This window comes from Phacochoerus africanus, chromosome 7, assembly GCF_016906955.1.
Source record: "Phacochoerus africanus isolate WHEZ1 chromosome 7, ROS_Pafr_v1, whole genome shotgun sequence".
Lineage (NCBI taxonomy): Eukaryota > Metazoa > Chordata > Mammalia > Artiodactyla > Suidae > Phacochoerus > Phacochoerus africanus.
Window position 1 is genome coordinate 34,344,574 of NC_062550.1, and position 15,797 is coordinate 34,360,370.

At 42.4% G+C, this 15,797-nt stretch overlaps 1 protein-coding gene across 1 annotated transcript in view; it reads left to right on the forward strand.

Annotated features, from left to right (window-relative positions):
* The first annotated feature begins 15,478 nt into the window (after positions 1-15,478).
* The window catches only part of HELB (DNA helicase B), a 44,152-nt gene continuing 43,833 nt past the window's right edge, over positions 15,479-15,797 (forward strand). Inside the window, exon 1 of the mRNA XM_047787142.1 lies at positions 15,479-15,761. Within this exon, the coding sequence (XP_047643098.1) occupies positions 15,557-15,761 (205 nt within the window). The 5' untranslated portion in view covers positions 15,479-15,556. The remainder of the gene's footprint in view (positions 15,762-15,797) is intronic.

Below are 15,797 nucleotides of genomic sequence, written 5' to 3' on the forward strand. Positions count from 1 at the left end.
GAGGATGCAGGTTTGATCCCTGGCCTCACTCAGTGGGTTAAGTATCTGGTGTTGCCATGAGCTGTGGTGTAGGTTTGCAGACTTGGCTTTGATCCTGCATTGCTGTGGCTGTGGCTTAGGCTCAGCTGTAGTCGGATTCGACCCCTACCCTGGAAACTTCCATATGCTGAGGGTTCTGCCCTGACAACAACAAAGTGGAGTTCCCATCCTGGCGCAGTGGAAACGAATCCGACTAGGAACCACGAAGTTGCAGATTCAATCCCTGGCCTTGCTCAGTAAGTTAAGGATCCGGTGTTGCCATGAGCTGTGGTGTAGATCGCAGATGTGGCTCAGATCCCACATTGCTGTGGCTGTGGCGTAGGCCAGCAGCTATAGCTCAGATTAAACCCCTAGCCTGGGAACCTCCATTCTGCCGCAGGTGCAGCCTTAAAAAAAAAAGAAGAAAAAAGATCTTCCTGCTCTATTCCCATGCTCTTTAGGTAACTGATGTTAACGGCTTAGTGTGTATCCAGCTATACTTTTCCCGTGGTCTTAAAGCAGAGAGATAGATTTTTTTGCTTCTGTTTCTCAAAAATAGAATAATACTTTACTCATTACTCTGCCATGTGCCACTTTGGCTTAATTATGCAGCGTTGCCTTGCTTCAGCTTAGTGACTATATATCCAACTTCATTCTTTTGAATAGCTGCATAATGTTCTTCAATATGATTCACCATAATTAATTCAACCATTTTTTTCTATTGATGAGCAATCAGATTGTTTCCAGCTGCTTTTTAGCCCATGAGAAATGGTGCAATGAATATTCTTGTAAATGGATACCTACACCGTGGAGCTTCTATGCTATTTCTGTGGGAGAGATTCCCCCAAATGGAATGGCCGTATTAAGGGATGTGGCTATATATTTTAACAGGCACTGTGCAATAACTCTTGAAAGGTTCTGGCAATCCACATGCCCACTAAAGGCCTTTGGCAGAGTAGGCAGGGAAAAGTCCCATTGAGAAGATGATATATGAGCAAAGACTTAAAGACGGTAAAGGAATTAGCCCCACAGATCAGACAGGGCGAGGATACAGTGCAAGGACCCTAAGGCAGAAACACGTCTGATGTATTCAAGGAACAAGAAAGAAGCCAGTGTAGCTGGAGCAGAATGAACAAAGGGGAGACCAGGAGGAGAGAATGAAAGCAAGGTGGATGGGCAAGCATGGAGGAACTTTGCTTTTATCATGAGGGGGTATGGAGCCATTGCAGCATTTTAAGCAAAGGAGTACCACACCGAGACCTGTTTTAAAAGGATCACTATGACTGCTATATTGAGAAAAGGCTACAGGGAGCAAAGTTGGGAAGCAGGAGACCAGTTAGGAGGTGTTTGCAATAAACTCAGACAGAAAGGAGGGCAGATGTGAGAGTAGGATGAAAGCAGTGGAGATTGGGAGAAATGCCGAATTCTGGGTGAATGTTGAAAGCAGGGTCAATGTGGTTTGCTGATGGATGGGATATGGGGTACAAGAGACAGAGAGAAGCTGGGCATGAATCCAAAGAGTGTGGCTAGAGCAACCAAAGGATGCAGTTGCCAAGAACTGAGACTGGGGAAGACTGGAAGAGGAACAATTTTGGGGGGGGGGAGAAAGATTGGGCATTCATACCCAGCCACATTGTTTTAAATGCCTATTAGAGATCTAAATGGAGGTGCTGAGATTTAAGAATCACAGCATATAGATGATATTTAAAGACACAGGACTGATGTTCCCATCATGACGCAGAGGAAATGAATCTGACTAATCTCCATGAGGACGAGGGTTCAGTCCCTGGTCTTACCTAGTGGGTCAAGGATCCAGTGTTGCTGTGAGCTGTGGTGTAGATTGCAGATGCGGCTCAGATCTGGTGTTGCTGTGGCTGTGGTGTAGACCAGTGGCTACAGTTCCAGTTGGACCCCTAGCCTGGGAGCCTCCACATGCCCGGGATGTGGCCCTAAAAGACAAAAAAATTAAAATGAAAATTAAAAAAAAAAAGGGACACGGGACTGAATGAAAGGAGTCTAGACAGAGAAGAGAAAGATCAAAGACCATGTGGTCAGGGATAACGGAGGAGACCAGTGAGGGAGGTTACTCAGCAGCAGTAACCACAAGAAAGGGAGACACCCAAGAGATGATGGGGTTCCCCAGAACCAGGGGATGAAAGTTTGTCAAGGCAGGAGAGATCGAGGGCATCAAATACTGTTTCTCAAGGGAGAAAACAACTGACAACGAACTGGGGTAGACGGAGGAATAGCCTCCCCATCCCCCACCAAAAGATGTTCATATCCTGATCTCAGAACCTTGAATATGTTACCAGATACATCGAAAAAGACTTTGTTGATGTGACTTTGTTAAGGCCCTTGAAATGGGAAGATTATTCTGGGTTGTCCAGGGGGGCTCAATGTGATCACAGGTGTCCTTATAAGAAGAGGGCAGGCAGTTCAGAGTCAGAGGTAGAGAAGGGTATTCGATGGTGGAGGCAGATGTGGCAAGAAACACAAACTTGTGTCCTACAGTTTCCAGAAGGAAGTAAGTCTGGATGACCCGTTTTGAATTCCTGACTCCTAGAGCTGAGTGAGAATAAATTGTGTTTTTAATTTAATTTTTAAATGAAGTATAGTTGATTTGCAATGTTGTATTAGTTTCAGCTGTATAGCATAATGGATTCAGTTTTATATATGTGTGTGTGTGTGAAAATATATATATTCTTTTTTACATTATTTTTTCCTTCTAGATTATTACAAAATATTGAGTATTATTCCCTGGCTCTACAGTAGGCCTTTTTTGGTTGCCTATTTTATATAGAGTAGTGTGTATATGTTAATCCCAAGTGCCTATATTATCCCTAACCCTGACTTCTCCCTTTGGTAACTATGTCTTCTATGTCTGTGGGTATGTTTCTGTTTTGTATGCAAGTTCATTTGTCTAAGTTTTTTTAGATTCCACATATAAGTGATATCATATGGTATTTATCACTGACTTACTTCACTTAGTACCATCATCTCTAGGTCCATCCACGTTGCTGCGAATGGCATCGTTTTATTCTTGTTTATGGCTAAATAATATTCTATTGTATATATGTACCACATCATCTTTATACATTTATCTGTTAATGGACATTGAGGTTGCTTACATGTCTTGGCTATTGTAAACAGTGCTGACATGAACATTAGGGTGCATGTATCTTTGAATTATTATTTTCTCCAGGTTTTTTTAATTTTTATTTTTTGTCTTTTTTTTTTTCTCAGGCTGCTCCCGTAGCATATGGAGGTTCCCAGGCTAGGGGTCTAATTGGAGCTGTAGCTGCCAGCCTACAGCACAGCCACAGCAACGCCAGATCCGAGCTACGTCTGCAAGCTACACCACAGCTCACGGCAACGCCGGATCCTCAACCCACTGAGCAAGGCCAGGGATTGAACCTGCAACCCCATGGTTCCTAGTCGGATTCGATAACCACTGCACCATGATGGGAATTCCTCCGGTTGTATTTTTAAGCCCCTATGTTTGTGGCGATTTATTATGGCAGCTATAGGAAATGAACACCCTAACCTTTGGATATAGCTTCGTGGAGGTTGTTGGTGACTTTGGACAAGAGGAATTTCAGAGGAGTGATGGGGGGTAGAAGGCTGACAGAAGTGCATTAACAAAGACCAGGAGATCAGAGCTATGATAAACATATACAGGACCTTTGTGCAAAAAGGAAAAGAAGTCTGCCTTAAGCTGGCCAGTTGGAAATGGTGGTAAATCAATTTCAAAGTGTCATTCCTTCCTCGAGGATGACAAGGTGCTGTGCCAAGATTTCTGCTTGGCAGGCGAAAAATGGACTAGATTTCACCCTCTACCCATGCCTCCTCTATCAACTGCCTTTGCAGAGCACAGCCTGAACTAAAGCCTGGGTCAGCACTGGAAGAGAGGAACAGGGGATAAATAGGAAAAAAAAAATGTATGCATATATCTATGTGTGACGGGGTCAGCTTGCTGTACGGTTGAAAATTGAGAGAACATTGTAAACCAGTTATAATGGAAAAAATAAAAATCATAATTAAAAAATTTAAAAAAATCCTCACACTGAAAAAAAAAAACAAAAACAGACAAATTTCAGGAGAGCAAAGAAATGGAAGAGTTGCTGGTGGGGCAAGTGAGAACAATGAGAGGATTTTAAAGATGGCATATTTGTATGCTGATGGAAATAGTTCATTGAGAGAGAGGGGAGAAATGAATGTGATAGGAAGGAGGAGAGAATTTCTGGAGCGAGGTTCCCAAATAGAGGAGCGGGGATTGGATCTAGAGTCTAAATGAGGACTATAACAAGGGAATTCATAGTTGATAAAATCAGTAAGAAGGAAGAGAGTGCAAAGCAAGACAAGGCAGTAAAATATAATAGTATGTTTGTACTATGAAGGCAGTGACACAAGAGGAGAGAAAGTGGAGGTTTAGAGGCTAACTGGGAAGAAGCTGTAATAAATTTGGTGAAAAGGGTACAGAATAAGGCATTGGTATGACTCAGACTTGGTCAAGCAAGGTTCCTAACAAGGGCCCCAGCCGCCAAGGGGGGGCTCACTCTTTGAAGAAACTCCCTCAATTCTTTTTAGACCCTCTCTGCTACTTAGGACCAGCTGAGATTATGTTGGCATCTCTCTGGATGGGGTCCTCTAAGCTAGCCCTGGGGCCCCATATGGGCTCAGTCCCAGTGTCTCTCTTTGGGGATGCTCTGCCACCTGTAGTTCAGTGAGTGGGGTTGACCGCCTGTTCCAAGATGCTCCATGACTCATGCCTATGCCATCATCCTGGAGTGCCGTGGCCAGGTCCTAATTCTGAGAGGGTGACCTGGCAAGCTAATCATGCCCACTGGGCAACAGAGTATTTTATTAAAAAAATATTGTGTGAGGTTGGGCTGTCAGAATGGCACTGGCATGCTGATTTAGGGTAGTTTAAATTGTTTATATAGACAGGGGCCCTATAAAAATATTTGTTCAAGGGCTCATACACCCTAGGGCTGACCCTGATGATGACATAGTAATGACGGGATAATCAAAGGGATATTTTAAAGAAAGAGGAAGAATAGACACAATCTGGGGATTAATTAGATGTCCTGATATCTGAATATCTTTTTTTTTTTTTTTTGCTTTTTAGGGCCACACCTGCGGCATATGGAGGTGCCCAGGCTAGGGGTCCAATCAGAGCTACAGTTGCTGGCCTACACCACAGCCACAGCAACACCAGATCTGAGCTTCATCTGCAGCCTACACCACAGCTCATGGCAAGGCCGATCCTTAACCCACTGAGCGAGACCAGGAATCAACCCCACAACCTCATGGTTCCTGGTCAGATTCGTTTCTGGTGTACCACGACAGGAACTCCTGAAATGTCATCTTTTAAAGTGAATTCCCCCACTACAGAAAGGCCTCATACCTTTTACTTACCCCCATCATTTGGTAGTCATGTGATTTAGCAAAGAAATAATAGGTAGAGCTTTTCGAAGAGGATTATGGGAGATGTAAGGAAGTAGTTTTTCTCAAAATGTGAAGTCACAGTCAAGGTGTCAGCCAACAATCATCCCTCCTAAACAGAGCCAGCCAGGAAAGAGATAAAGAGAATTAATTTCTCTCACATGTGTGATTCATCTTAGACCCCTGAGTATAGAGTTCTTACAAATTCATCCAGTAGCTATGTAAAAAATAAGTAACCCCCATGTAATTTGAGTTATTTATCACTAATGACATCATGCTGTGGGTAACTTTATAATAGTTTTAAATCTAGACTCTCAGAGAAATACATGTATGCTTTACAAATCTCAAGCAAGAGAGAGGTAACAAATCAAGGAGGGGTTTTATTCTGTCGCAATATGTGTCTCCACACCACCCCAGAGTGTCCTGGGTCATGCACGGAGGCCAAGAGCACGAAGCAGTGCCTGAACAGATAGCAGCAAAGGGCATGGGTGCTGGAGCCAGACTCCCTCGGTTCAAATCTTGGCTCAGCTACTTCCAACCTCAATCAAGTCATTTTACCTCTCAGTAGCAGTTTCTTCATAATTAAAATGGGCATTTTATTATTATTATTATTATTATTTGAAATATTTGAGATTTTTTTTTTTGGCTGCACCCACAGCATGCAGAAATTCCCTGGCCAGGGAAAAAACTTGAGCCATAGCAGTAACCTAAGCCACAGTAGTGACAACACTCAGTCCTTGATCACTAGGCCACCAAGGAACTCCCAACATTTGAACATTTTAATGTAAAATTTTACATCTTTTGAAAAAAAATTTTATTATAGTTGATTTACAATGTTCTGTTAAGTTCTGCTGTGCAACAAAGTGACCCAGTTATATACACACATATATATATTCTTTTCTTCAAATTATCTTCTGTCACAAGTGACTGGATGCATTTCCCTGTGCTATACTGCAGGAAAGATTTTAAATCTTAATTTAACTACAAAATAAATGGCAATTTTTTTTGCCACACCTGCAGCATGTGGAAGTTCCTGGGCCAGAGATTGAACCTGTGCCACACAGCAGCAACCAGAGCCACAGTGGTGAAAACACAGGAGCCTTAACCTGCTAGGCCATCAGAGAACTCCCTAAAATGGCATTTTAATGTTACCCCTGGAGTTTCTGTGTGGCGCAGTGGTTATTGAATCTGACTAGGAACCATAAGGCTGCAGGTTCGATCCCTGGCCTCGCTCAGTGGGTTAGGGATCCAGCTTTGCCATAAGCTGTGGTGTAGGTTGCAGACGTGACTTGGACCCCACGTTGCTGTGGCCCTGGTGTGGGCCGGTGGTTACAGCTCCAATTTGACCCCTAGCCTGAGAACCTCCATATGTCACAGGAAGCGGCCCTAGAAAAAGGCATATGGAAGGTCCTAGGCTAGGGGTCAAATTGGAGCTGTAGCTGCCGGCTTATACCACAGCTACAGCAACTTCAGATTTGAGCTGCATCTGACAGCTCATGGCAACGTTGGACCCTTAACCCACTGAGTGAGGCCGGGGATCAAACCTGTGTCCTCATGGATAGTAGTCAGATTCGTTTCCTCTGCAACACAACGGGAACTCCTGTATTTACTTACTTTTTGAATATCTCCTCTCACTGGAATATATAGGGACTTGGTCTGTTTTGTTTACCTTTCTTCTTCAATACTCAGAACAAAGACTGTCCTGAAATCCCTGTTTACTAAATAAATGAGTTGTCATCATTTGCTTCTTTGTACGAATACTTCCCAAACTTTTGCTGTTTCTTAACTTATTGTACGAATACTTCCCAAACTTTTGCTGTTTCTTAACTTATTGTACAAGCGTAGATCAATAATTTTCATAAAATGCCTCACAAATTAAGACCAATGTGGCTGACTAGGGATGGAACCCCATCCCCAGTACCACCTGCCTGTTGTGGAAGAGTTGCTATGTTTTTTTGCTTTGGTGCTTATCTCACTCATGGCTTCTAGATGATACATTTAAGGAGGCAGTGACTTTTTATCAACATGCTCTCCTACAACTTAAAAACTCTTATCCTGAAACAGAAATTGTAGGGATTTGGCATAATAATTTATCTTAAGCAAAAACTAAAGTGATAATGCAAACTAAATTGAATTTGCAACTGTGGTAATTGGGGCCATTTCTTTGTCTGTAGTGTTGAGAGACAAGGGCTTAACATCAAAGTCACTTCATTTCATCCACATTTCCATTGAAATGCCCAAATTGCAAAGAAGAGGACTTGGGTGCCTCATGGGGTCTTGAGGTATGGCCCAATTTGTTCCCTCCAAGGTGAAATTTCTTTTAAGTCTTACATATTACCTTAAAAATTCATGCCGACTTTTCATTCTATGTAATATATCCTTATTTTGTAAAATATTAGCACACTATTTAAATAATGTAATATGAGTCAGCTGGACACTTCAGGAAGCCTTTTACCTTCAGTCCTTTTATCCCTTTCTGGCATACCACCCTTTACCTACCAGGAGGCTGGATTCCTGGTTAGAGAATTATGCAACTTGATGCCAGTTCTTTGTGGATAAGTCTTTTTGCTTTTTAAATCCACTTTGGGACTGCGCAATGCTATCCCAGTGCTTTCACTTTTAAAGCTCCTCTGAATCAGGACCCCAGTTTTCCAGCCCCATGTCCCACTCACTCTGAATCTATATAGCTTAATTAAATTATGGAAACCTTTGGTAAGGGTCATTATTGTTTCCTTATGTCTCTCATTGTACTTACCAAACACAGTTATCTGGTATTGTGATCAGTATCATGTTAGGAAGAATTGGCTAGGTTCTGCTGACCTAAGAAACAACTCCACAATCTTAATGGATTAATGCCACAAAGATTACTCTTATTTTTTTCAAACTCTACTTCAGGTCTGTGCACCTGGTCTGTGCCCAGGTCTCTCCAGGGCTGTTATCCACTAGCTGATGGCTCATTGTTACACTTCACCCTCCCACAATCACCAAGGCAAGGAGAGTTGAGCGCCCAAAATTAAATGCTTCCACCCTAAAGTGAGGCGTTGCTATAATTTTCTTGACCCAAGCAAGTGGGGGGCCATGACTAATTTCACATATATGGGTGGAGAAGTGAGGCCCTACTATGTGCCCAGAAAGAGAGGGGAATGAGATATCAGCGTACACTAGTGCTACCTGCTGCACATATGCATGTCTGTTGACTGAAATAATCTAACACATTTTTGTTGTAATTTCTGCTCTGTATATAATTGTCAATTTCTATGGCAAGCCTCTTATTTAATTCATTTCTTGTCTTAATTCTCCTGTTGCCCTTTGGACCCCGGTTGAATAAACAAAACAGACAAAATGCTAATTTAAACATTCACCTGGATAAATTAATTCGAAGGGCTTTCCGGTAACTGCGAAACCATCATTATCATGAGCACGTCTTAATTGCAGGCTTTACTTCATCATATTAATTAAACAGGTCACTAAACCTTATTCCCTGCCCACTCTCCCAACAGAATGTCTAGGTTTTACTAATGATAACTTCACAGTGTATTAGCTGCCTTGTTACCATCCAGGCACTAAAACAAATATATTTCCAATGTAACCAGAAAACACATTCCGTGTAACTTAGAGGGAAAACTTCAACATGAGGAGCAATTTGAATAGATACTGAAATTCTTTGCTTCATGATTCAGGCTAATTGATTTGTTTAACAAGCGTTGCCTAGGTTTCAACGGGATATTGAAATGAGAGCTTGGTTTCTGTGAGATGAATAGCTGTGCTTTCAGAAGAAAAGGGCTAAGCTTCTCTTGACAGCCTTCCCTGGCTTCTCACTGTGGCCTCTGAAGCACAGCCAGTCCTGACTGCAGCCTACCTCTCTCTCTTGCCTTAGCTCCTATCCACTCCTTCTACCCTTGACTTTAGCTTCCGGCCACCACCAATCCCCACATCCCTCTTCTTTCTTGCCTTTTCCTCCATAATATTAACTCTTTGGAAAATCCAGCTCAGTTGTCCTGGAAAATGTCCTCTATGTCAAGTGTGAGCATATTGTGGCCTGTTGTTGTACAGCCCTGGAGCTGAGAATGGTTTTTACACTTTAATTAATTTTATTTATTTATTTGTTTGTTTGTTTGTTCATTTATTGCTTTTTAGGGCCACACCCACGGCATATGGAGGCTCCCAGGCTAGGGGTCCAGTTGGAGCTACAGCTGCCGGCCTATGCCAGAGCCACAGCCACATCAGATCCGAGCCGTGTCTGTGACCTACACCACAGCTCCCAGCAACGCCAGATCCTTAATCCACTGAGTGAGGCCAGAGATCGAACCCGCAACCTCATGGTTCCTAGTCGAATTTGTTTCTGCTGCACCACGACGGGCACTCTATATACTCTTAGAGGGTTGTAACAAACAAAAGAAAGAAGAAGGAAATGGAAGAGGAGAAGGAAGAGGAGTGTGGGGGGGAAGAGGTCGAATTCTATGATGGAGACCTGTGTGGCCCGAAAAGCCTAAAATATGTACTATCTGGCCCGTTACAAAATGAGTTTTCTGGGATTTCCCTTGTGCAGCAAGTTGGGGATCTGTCATTGTCCCTGCAGTGACTCAGGTCACTGTCCTGGTGTGGGTTTGATTCCTGGCCCGGGAGCTTCCCCATGCCTCCGGACTGGCCAAAAAAGTTTTCTGACCTTTGTTCTGGATCTTATTGTTTCCACATGGTATTATGTAGTTTGTACCTCAGTTCCTTGGATTTGGAGCAAATGGAAAGGAGGCTCTAGAACTGTGCTGTCTGATATAATAGTTGCCAGTCAGATGTGGCTGTTGAGCACTTGAAATGTGGCTAGTTCAAACATAGGTGTGCTCTAAGGGTAAAATACCTGTCCAGTTTCAAAGATTTAGGATTAAAAGGAAGAATGTAAAATATTAATGATTTTTGACTGATCACTATGTTGCCGTAGTATTTTTGTGTTGATTACCATGTTGAAATAATACTTTGGGTATCTCGTATTAAATAACGTACCTCGTTAACATCAACATCATTTCTTTCTTTTTAAAATGTAGCTACTAGAAACATCACATATATTCTTCACATTATATTTCCATTGGATGGTTCTGATCCAGAGCCTTGATTAAAATCAGGTTAAATATTTTTGGCAAGAAGACCTCTTAGCTTATCTTATGTACTTCATGTTACATCACAGCATGAGACACACAATATCAGTTTGTCCCGTTACTAATGACATTAAGTTTGATCACTTGATTAGACGGTGACCCAACATGTATCTCTCTTGGAAAGATACATTTTCCCCCTCACGATTTGTAATGTCCTATAGTCATGATGTAGGAGAAACTGCCCCAATAAGAAGGTAGAAAGGAGAGACCCTGGCCATGATGACTAAGCAAAGGCCAGCCAACTGCCCCAACCACCCCTCCCTGACACATCTGCCTGGGTAAATTTGTTTCCGCATCTACTACCTAGCCTGACGTCACTCCGGTGCGACTAGCCAAGCATGGACCCGGAAGAGGTACCCCATAAAAGCCTTGTGAATCCCTTCTTTGGGGCTCAGACTCCGGAGATCAATCTCCTCTGAGCCCGCCGGTGTCATAAACCTGAGTTCTCCAACTCTCCCAGTGCTCACTTGGTTTCTCGCCAGGTGAAAGAGCTGATCCACTGCAGCCACAGAGCTGCTGGAGCTACTACACTACAGCCACAGGGCTGTTGCCAGAGCTGATACGCTGTGGTGCAGGGCTGCTGGGCAGCTGCCATAACGAGACTGTGAGTTTCCCAGTGATTTTTCACTTAAGGGCTTTGGTATCCTTCAGTGGTCCTTGCTTAAATCAGTTATTACATTGGGGATTGCAAAACAGTATTTTATATTTTAAAATATAAAATATTGAGTTCCTGTTGTGGCTCAGGTGTTAAGAACCCAACATATTGTCTGTGAGGATGCAGGTTTGATCCCTGCCCTCACTCAGTGCATTAAGGATCGGGCGTTGCCACAAGTTGCAGTGTAGGTTGCTGTGGCTGCGGCATAGGCCCAGCTGCAACTCTGATTTGAAGCCTAGCCCGGGAACTTCCATATGCTGTATGTTTGCCCCTAAAAAGAAAAAAAAAATGAAAAAGTAATAAAAGAAAATATTTTGTATTTTATCACATCTTAAATTTCTTAACTGGCATTCTTTTCTTCCTTTCCTTTAAAAGTTTTTTTATTAAGTGAATATTGCAATGGATATCAATTTTTATTTATTCAGTGTGTTACAACCAAGTGCAGTCATTATTCTTTTTGGTACTCAAATCTCCCCAGTTTGGCTAGTAGGAGGCTCTTCAAGCTGTCTCCTAAATTCTTTTATCACAACCCATTGGTTTTTGAGTGCTTCTTTGCCTTCTGGCACAGGAAGTCTCAGGGTCCACCTCATATATTCTCTGTCCTAGAGGTGAAATCAACCATTTCCTCCTTCCTTTCTTCCTTCCTTCCCTTCCTTCCTTCCTTCCCTCCTTCCTTCCCTCCTTCCTTTCTTCCTTCTTTTCTTTCTTTCTTTCTTCCTTCCTTCCTTCCTTCCTTGTTGCAGAGCTAAGCTGGATGGATCATTAACCCACTGCACCACAGCAGGAAGTCCATCAGCCATTTCTTAAGAAGTCTCCATTTCTTTTAATAAGAAATTGTCTTCCAAAACCAAGATTAATGTGGTAGATGTGATCAGAATTGCTGGGGTGACACTGCTTTCAGATTCTTTCAGTAGACAGAGCTAGAAAATATATTTTAAGGAATCACAAGCTCATCTTGATATTTCCAACTCAGGTGTAATGCTATAGGAGTTTTTCTTAACTCCTTTTATTCTATGTTTCATGCACGTTTAAAACCTTCATTTGAGGAGTTCTCTTGTGCAGCGAGTTAAGGATCCAGTATTGTCACTGCAGCAGCTTGGATTTCCACAAGCTGCAGCCACGGCCAAAAAACCCACCAAAACTTCATTTGATAAAATATAAAGACATTTACTGATTTGCTTTATCCTTTAATACATATCATATTTAAATTACAATAACAATATTACAACTAACATTAACCCTAGCTTATGGTAAAATTTGATTACTTTGTAGCTCTTTGTCCTCAGACAACAATCTACCATGGGTATATAGTCAAAGTAACTTCAAATATTTATTCGAAAGTAACTTGAAGTAACTCTTTTCCCTGAGAGATTATGTCATACATTTGATAGAAAGTTTCAGTTGGTTCTGTTTGTATTTGATTTGGGGTTTTGCTTTTTGATTATTTATTTTTGAATGTGTGAAACATTTACATGATTCAGAAGTCAAATGGGTTATTAAAAGTTACGCAGAGATCTTGTTCATCTTTATCTCTTTTATTCTGTTTCTGCTCTATCTGTAGGTTACTATTTTCATTAAATTCTAGTTTGTTTCCTGTGTTTTTTTGTTTTTGCAAAAACAAGTATATGCATACACGCAACACTCTTTGAATTGTTTTGTGTCTTGTTTTTTTTTTTCTTATTTAACATACTGGAAAGTCTCCCTATCAGTTTGTAAAGGTATTCCTCATTCTTCTTTCTTAAAATTGCTGAAGAATAAGCCATCATGCAGATGTACCATAGTTTATTCAATAAGCCTCTTACTGATGCACATTTCTACTGTTTCCAATCCTTGGCTACCACAAAAGTTAAGAACCATATGACTTTGTTGTCCTGTATTTGCAGAAATGTAGCTTCAGTATAGATTTAGCAATCTCATATTTAGAAACGTCCCAAGTGTTTCTGATGAACAGCTAGGTTTGGGTACTGTTGCTTACTCTGTAAGTAAAAATGGTATCCAGGAACCTAGAATTGTTAACATTTTAAAAAAAATCAGGAATCACCAGGTAAAGAAGCCAAGTTCTCATCATCCTGAATCTTAACCTACACGACCTAGTAGAATGCAGTGGAGTTATATGAACAAAAGCTTGATATCTAGAGTTTTGTTCCCACACCATCCTGTTGGTAACAAGGTTATCTTAGGTATAAACACATAAATGACCCACATATGGGTAGCAAGTAACTTTTAGTTTGGATACACTAAGTCTGAAGTAGCCAAGGAGCATCCAGTCCTGGCATCTAATAGGCAGTTGTTTGCACAGGTTTAGAGATTAGATAAGGGGTCATCAACATGTAGGCGACAGATCGATGATTGAAGGAATGATTACAGGGTGAAAACATTCTTAGGATGGAACGCTGAGGAATATCAGTCTTTAAGAGGTCAGTAGAGGAGCCCAAAGAAACTGTAAGTGGCCAGAGAGGTAGGAAGAAACCTGAGAAGATGAGTCATGAAACCCAGGGAACAGAGTATTACAAGAAGAAAATAGTTATCAGTGTCAAATGCTATTGAGAGCTGCAGCAAGACAAAAGCAGAAAGGTATCCAGTGGACTTAGTAACAGAGACAAGTGGTGAGACATTTGTCAGAGCAGATTCCATGTTGTGGTAGCAACAGGAGCCATCGCCACTGTTAAGGAAGGTGACCTTCAACTTCAGAGGAACAATCCTTGGAAACACTGCTGCAAAGGAGAGTTTTTCTCAAAGAAACATAAATTGACATTTGTACCCAAAGGGTTTGGAAAAAATCAATTTTAGTATTTTCTCATGTACATTTTTTTAAAAAGGAACAAAAACACCTTAAAAAAAAAAAAACCTGAAGCATAGTTGATTTACAGTTGTGTTGGTTTCAGGTGTACAGTGCCCTAAGTTTAAAAAAAAATCTTTGGTAGTGGCTGTTGTTTATCTATATTAGAATCTAGAATAAGGTGCTTTGGATTTAGCAGTGTATGTATATTTATTTTAGGTTTATTATTGAGTAATTTCATAATAAATAGCATTAAAATAGTAATGTAGCAATATATTCTATGGTGTTCCTCAAAGAATACCATGACTTTCAAGTGTGGGAACCATGGCTCCAGAATAACTTTTTATATTATTTTTTGCTGAACCGAAGCATGCAGCAGTTCCCAGGCCAGCGATGGAACCGGAGTCACAGCAGTGAGCCAAGACACAGCAATGACAACCCCGGATCCTTAATCCACTGTGCCACCAGGGAACTTTCCAGTATAACTTTTTAAACCACTTCTACTTGCCTTCTTCCTTTCCTGTCTGTACCCTGGGCTGTTTAGTAGACACACTTTTTTGCCTGACTGTGAGTAGGCAGCAGCCCAACTTGAATAAGTTTGGGCGGCCAGACTGTACTCACAGATGAAATGATAAAGAGGATTTAGAAAGTCATCTTGTCCAGTGCTTTCCAAACCTGGCAGAGCATCAAAATGGACAACTCGAAATATGCGTTAAAACAATCCTGGGTCCCTGTCCTAGATCCCCATACAATGGATATGCAATGGGACCTGAGATCTGTATCTTGATTAAAAGACCTTTGATCATATAAATTTAATTCCTGAAAGAAATAGTGGCCCAAAGCAGTCATGGCTAGACAGATCTCCCGACGGAGATTCGCGGTTCTCCTCTTTAGAATGCGGCGGGGCATTTGGATTTTTGTTTTGGAGTCGTCGGGAAGGGCTTGCTTTTCCGGGCTTGCTAGGCTCGCTAGATTGGTCTTCTCTCGTGTTTCTGTCAACGCAGGACACGCGGTGCGATAGCAGATCCACAAGCGCCACCTGGGCCGCTGCCCAATCAATTAGTTTCTTCCAAGAACCTGGCAAAGCCTTAAGCAAGGCTTTGGGGCGGAGCCAAGAGAAAGAGCCCCCCCCTTCTCTGCCCCGCCCCCGCCCTGCTCCATCCTATCCCCATCCTCCGCTGGAAGCTTGGGGCGGAGCTTAGATACCGCCCCATCCACTCGGCGCCAGCCAGTCGCGGGGGGAGGGGAAGCGTTCGGGAAAGCTGCTCGTCTTCTTTTAAAAATATATTTCGGGTGTGCAGCATCAGAGTTCAACATATTTGCACACTGCAGCGTAGTCACCACCTCAAGTCTAGCTTCCATCCATTCGTATACATTTAACCCACTTCATGCATTTCACCCACCCCCCTGGAAGCTGATGGTCCTGCGGTCGCAGAGCTGATTGGCTGATCTTGGGCGTCTACGCCGTCCGGTTTTCCGGAATTTGGGTTGAGCTGGGGAAAATCGAGTATGGCCTCGTTTAGTCAGCGTGTCTTGTTGAGTCAGCCCTTGCGCGAGCTGCAGGGACCTCTGCTCCCACCCAAGGACCTGCTGGAGGCGGAAGATGATTATCTGAGGGAGGATGTGGAGGATGATGAAGACACGGTGTTTGTCGATGCTGAGGAACTCTGCAGTGGGGGCGTAAAGGCTGGCAGCCTTCCCGGGCGGCTCCGTGGTAAGGACGCAACTCGCCCCGGGGAATGGGATTGGA